Source organism: Melanaphis sacchari, unplaced genomic scaffold, assembly GCF_002803265.2.
Source record: "Melanaphis sacchari strain LSU unplaced genomic scaffold, SCAv2.0 Contig4_pilon_pilon, whole genome shotgun sequence".
Lineage (NCBI taxonomy): Eukaryota > Metazoa > Arthropoda > Insecta > Hemiptera > Aphididae > Melanaphis > Melanaphis sacchari.
The window spans coordinates 9219389-9222864 of NW_020271335.1; the positions used below are offsets into that span (position 1 = coordinate 9219389).

General features: G+C 27.2%; 1 protein-coding gene across 1 annotated transcript; it reads left to right on the forward strand.

Moving 5' to 3' along the window:
* Positions 1–501: 501 nt before the first annotated feature.
* Positions 502–2205, forward strand: LOC112599220 (the record flags this gene model as incomplete). The annotated part of the gene is made up of 1 exon (XM_025346038.1): positions 502–2205. A coding segment is annotated over one exon (1704 nt), but the record flags the coding sequence as incomplete, so codon positions are not given.
* Positions 2206–3476: the final 1271 nt, after the last annotated feature.

The window sequence follows — 3476 nt, forward strand, 5'->3', positions numbered from 1 at the left end:
ATAACTATTATTATGTACGAATGTGTAATAAGAATTAACAAATACATTTTTATCCAAACATTTTTTTCTTTGATAATTGAAGGGTTCAGTGCAACAACCAGATAAGTCACATTTTTTTGAAAATCAAATTATCTATCAGAGATTATAGATAAGAAATTGCTCTATCTATTGGTACAACAAACAATTATGTCCGATTATTATTCATTGAGTTATAATGATAATGGACTTATCTTATTTGGTTAGTTTGGGATGAAAACCAGATAAGTCCGGACTTATCTGGTTTTTTCCCCAAATATGATCACACTGTATTTTTACTATAATAATATTACGTTTATTTATTTTATATCAGACTTGATTGATTTTATTGGCGGTTATATTACTGTTATTCCCGATTTAATTTAACTTTACGTGTACGTCTTACAAAATGTTATCGCAAATGTGAAATATATACTAGTAACTAGACGTTTAAAACGTTAATAAAATATTTAAAATATTTAAAACGTAACTGGTCCTAATTGTAAATGTAAATTGGAGTGTTTTGAAAAATTTACTGATGATGAAAAAGGCAGTTTAATAAATATTTTTAATGCTATTGGGGATAAAGAAAAACAGGATACTTTTTTGGGAGGTCTTATTTCTTTAAAGGATGTGTCTAGGCATAGACCTAGAAATAATCAAAGAGGAAATAGATCTTGTTCTTGTATCTATAAAATTAGAATTGATGGAACTAATGAAACTGCAGTATGTAAACAAGCTTTCTGCTCATTATTTGGAGTAGGAAAATCAATCGTTGAGAGAATTATTTCTAATATTAAATTGAACATTCCAAGCCCAACAGATAAGAGAGGAAAACAAACTTTGAATCGACCCAATAAAATATGTGATCAAATTGTGTTTCAAATAAAATCTCATATAAACAGTTTTCCCAGATGTGTATCTCATTATAGTCGAATGGACAATAGCGAAAAAAGATATTTATCACCTGAATTGAGTGTAAAAAAAATATATCAAATGTATTTAAAGAAATATGAACATGATTTTTTAGAAAGACAAAGTAAAGGTGAAAAATGTAAACCTAAAGTTAAATATGATTTTTACTGGCAATATTTCAATAAGAATTTTAACTTATCATTTGCCTCCCCAAAGTCAGACACATGTCAAACATGTGACAGACTACAAAATTTAATAAATGCTGAAAAAAATGATTTAATTAAAGCAAATCTATTAGATGAAAAAAAGATACACATAGAAAAGGCTGGGATTTTTTATTCTGATCTGAAGAATATGTCTAAAGAGGCCAAAACAAATCCTACTCTTGAGGTTCTTTCATTCGACTACCAACAGAACATGCCTCTGCCTCACATACCATCCGGTGATGTTTTTTATAAAAGACAAGTATGGAGTTACAACTTTTGCATCTACTCAGGAAAAACAGGTCAATCATATTTTTTTATGTACGATGAATCTGTAGGAAAAAAAGGTCAGAATGAAGTGATTAGTTTCTTAAATTATTACTTGGAAAATCTACTACACCAAGGTATTCAAACTTTATATCTATTTGCAGATAATTGTAGTTCCCAAAATAAAAACACTGCTTTAATTTATTATTTATATACTATCATTCAATCTGAAGCATTTGGCTTAAAACAAATTATTCAACGATATCCGGAGCCTGGCCACAGCTTCTTACCCTGTGACCGCTGTTTTGGTTTAATTGAACAACAAAAAAGAAAAATTGAACGAGTATATATTCCAAGCACATACCAAGAAATGGTGAAAAACACCTGTGTCAGACGGTTTAATGTTATTAACGTAACTCAACGATTTATTTACAACTTTTCAGAGTATTTGAAACCTTATTTTAAAAAATGCATCACCAACTCGAGTAAAGCTAAGTTCACTATTATGGCATATCGACAAATAGAATATAAAAAAGAAGGATTATTCTGTACCACAATCCCACACTCTACAAGCACTGACCATTTTATACTTCATAAATCTGTAGTCAATAACTTTAAATATCCGATGGAGAATCTTCCTACATTATACTCTAAACCCCTACAAATTAAAAGGGCAAAACTGTTAGATGTACAAGACTTGGCAGCCAAATATGTACCACCAGAATACCTATGGTTTTACAATCAATTTGAAGAAAATTATGTTGAAAATAATGATGTTCCATGTCTGTCCGATTATGAAGATTAATAACTTATAGTTTATAACTTAATTATGTTGTTTTTTAACTCTGTTTGGACTGAAATAATTTTATTTTATTAGTTGATTTATTTTATTACATAAGTAAAGTAACTTATAATGTGATTATTTTATTATTTTGTTTCAAAACACTGAAATTATTTTATTTTATTGTTTGATTTGTTTTATTATATAGGTACCTAAGTGAAGTTTTGTACTATTAGAATAACTATAATACTGATAACATTGCATTTTATATTAATTAACAGTTTTTTAGGAAAGTTTTACTCATTTTTTTTTTTACAGTGTTCTATTTTCTGTGCATAAGTGGCATTTAGAGGTGCACAAACAGTCAGTAGAAAAATATTGAGAATGTAAACTGTTCAATTTGTTTAAAAAGTTAATTTTTGCTCCCCCCCCTAAGATTAATAAATTAGAGCCGATTATACTATGAACAAAAAAGTATGCAATTTACAGAAAAATTTTTTAAAAAAAAATGTTTTTATGGTTATCTTATTCAACTTTGTTACCCAGTGCCTAAGTTATGGCTGAAGTTCCATTGTGATACATATTTACAACTTTTAAAGTTATAGTGAGCCCTTAATATTTTAAACTTTTCTGTTAATCACTTAAACTGTATGGGTATATTATTTAATTTGACTCCGTTTGGTGTAACAACCAGATAAGTCCATGCCCACTTCAACTTAAGAAAATATTATAAAAAAAACTAATCAAAGCTAAAACTTAAAAATAATATATTGATATAGACCAACACTTTAACTTTACAATTTTTTTGAAATGTTTTTAATATCTCTGTTTTAAATGTAATAAAACTTGTTATAAGCCTCTCCTGTAAAATTTAAAAAATGTGACTTGTCTGGTTGTTGCACTGAACCCTTCAATTGAAAATATTGTGTTATAGTTATAATGGTTATTTTTATTGTACTATTTGTGAAATTTAAGTACTTAGTAGAATATACAAAGTATAAATATATGTTATTGTCTATGTGTTTAATATTTTTTTCAATAATATTTTAACATATTTGAAATATTTCATTTATTATTAATTATTATAGTATCAAAAAATATCTATAGTTGAAGACACAACTTAAATATAAAAAAGCATATTGGGACGTAAATTATCTAAAAGATATCACCTTTTCCAGACCTCTTTTTATTCGAACGCAATTTATCTATTGACTATAGTTTCGTAACTTTCTGTTACGAAATATCTTATTATGCAGTGTTTATAATCCCTAATACTATAAAGAAACAAGACAGCT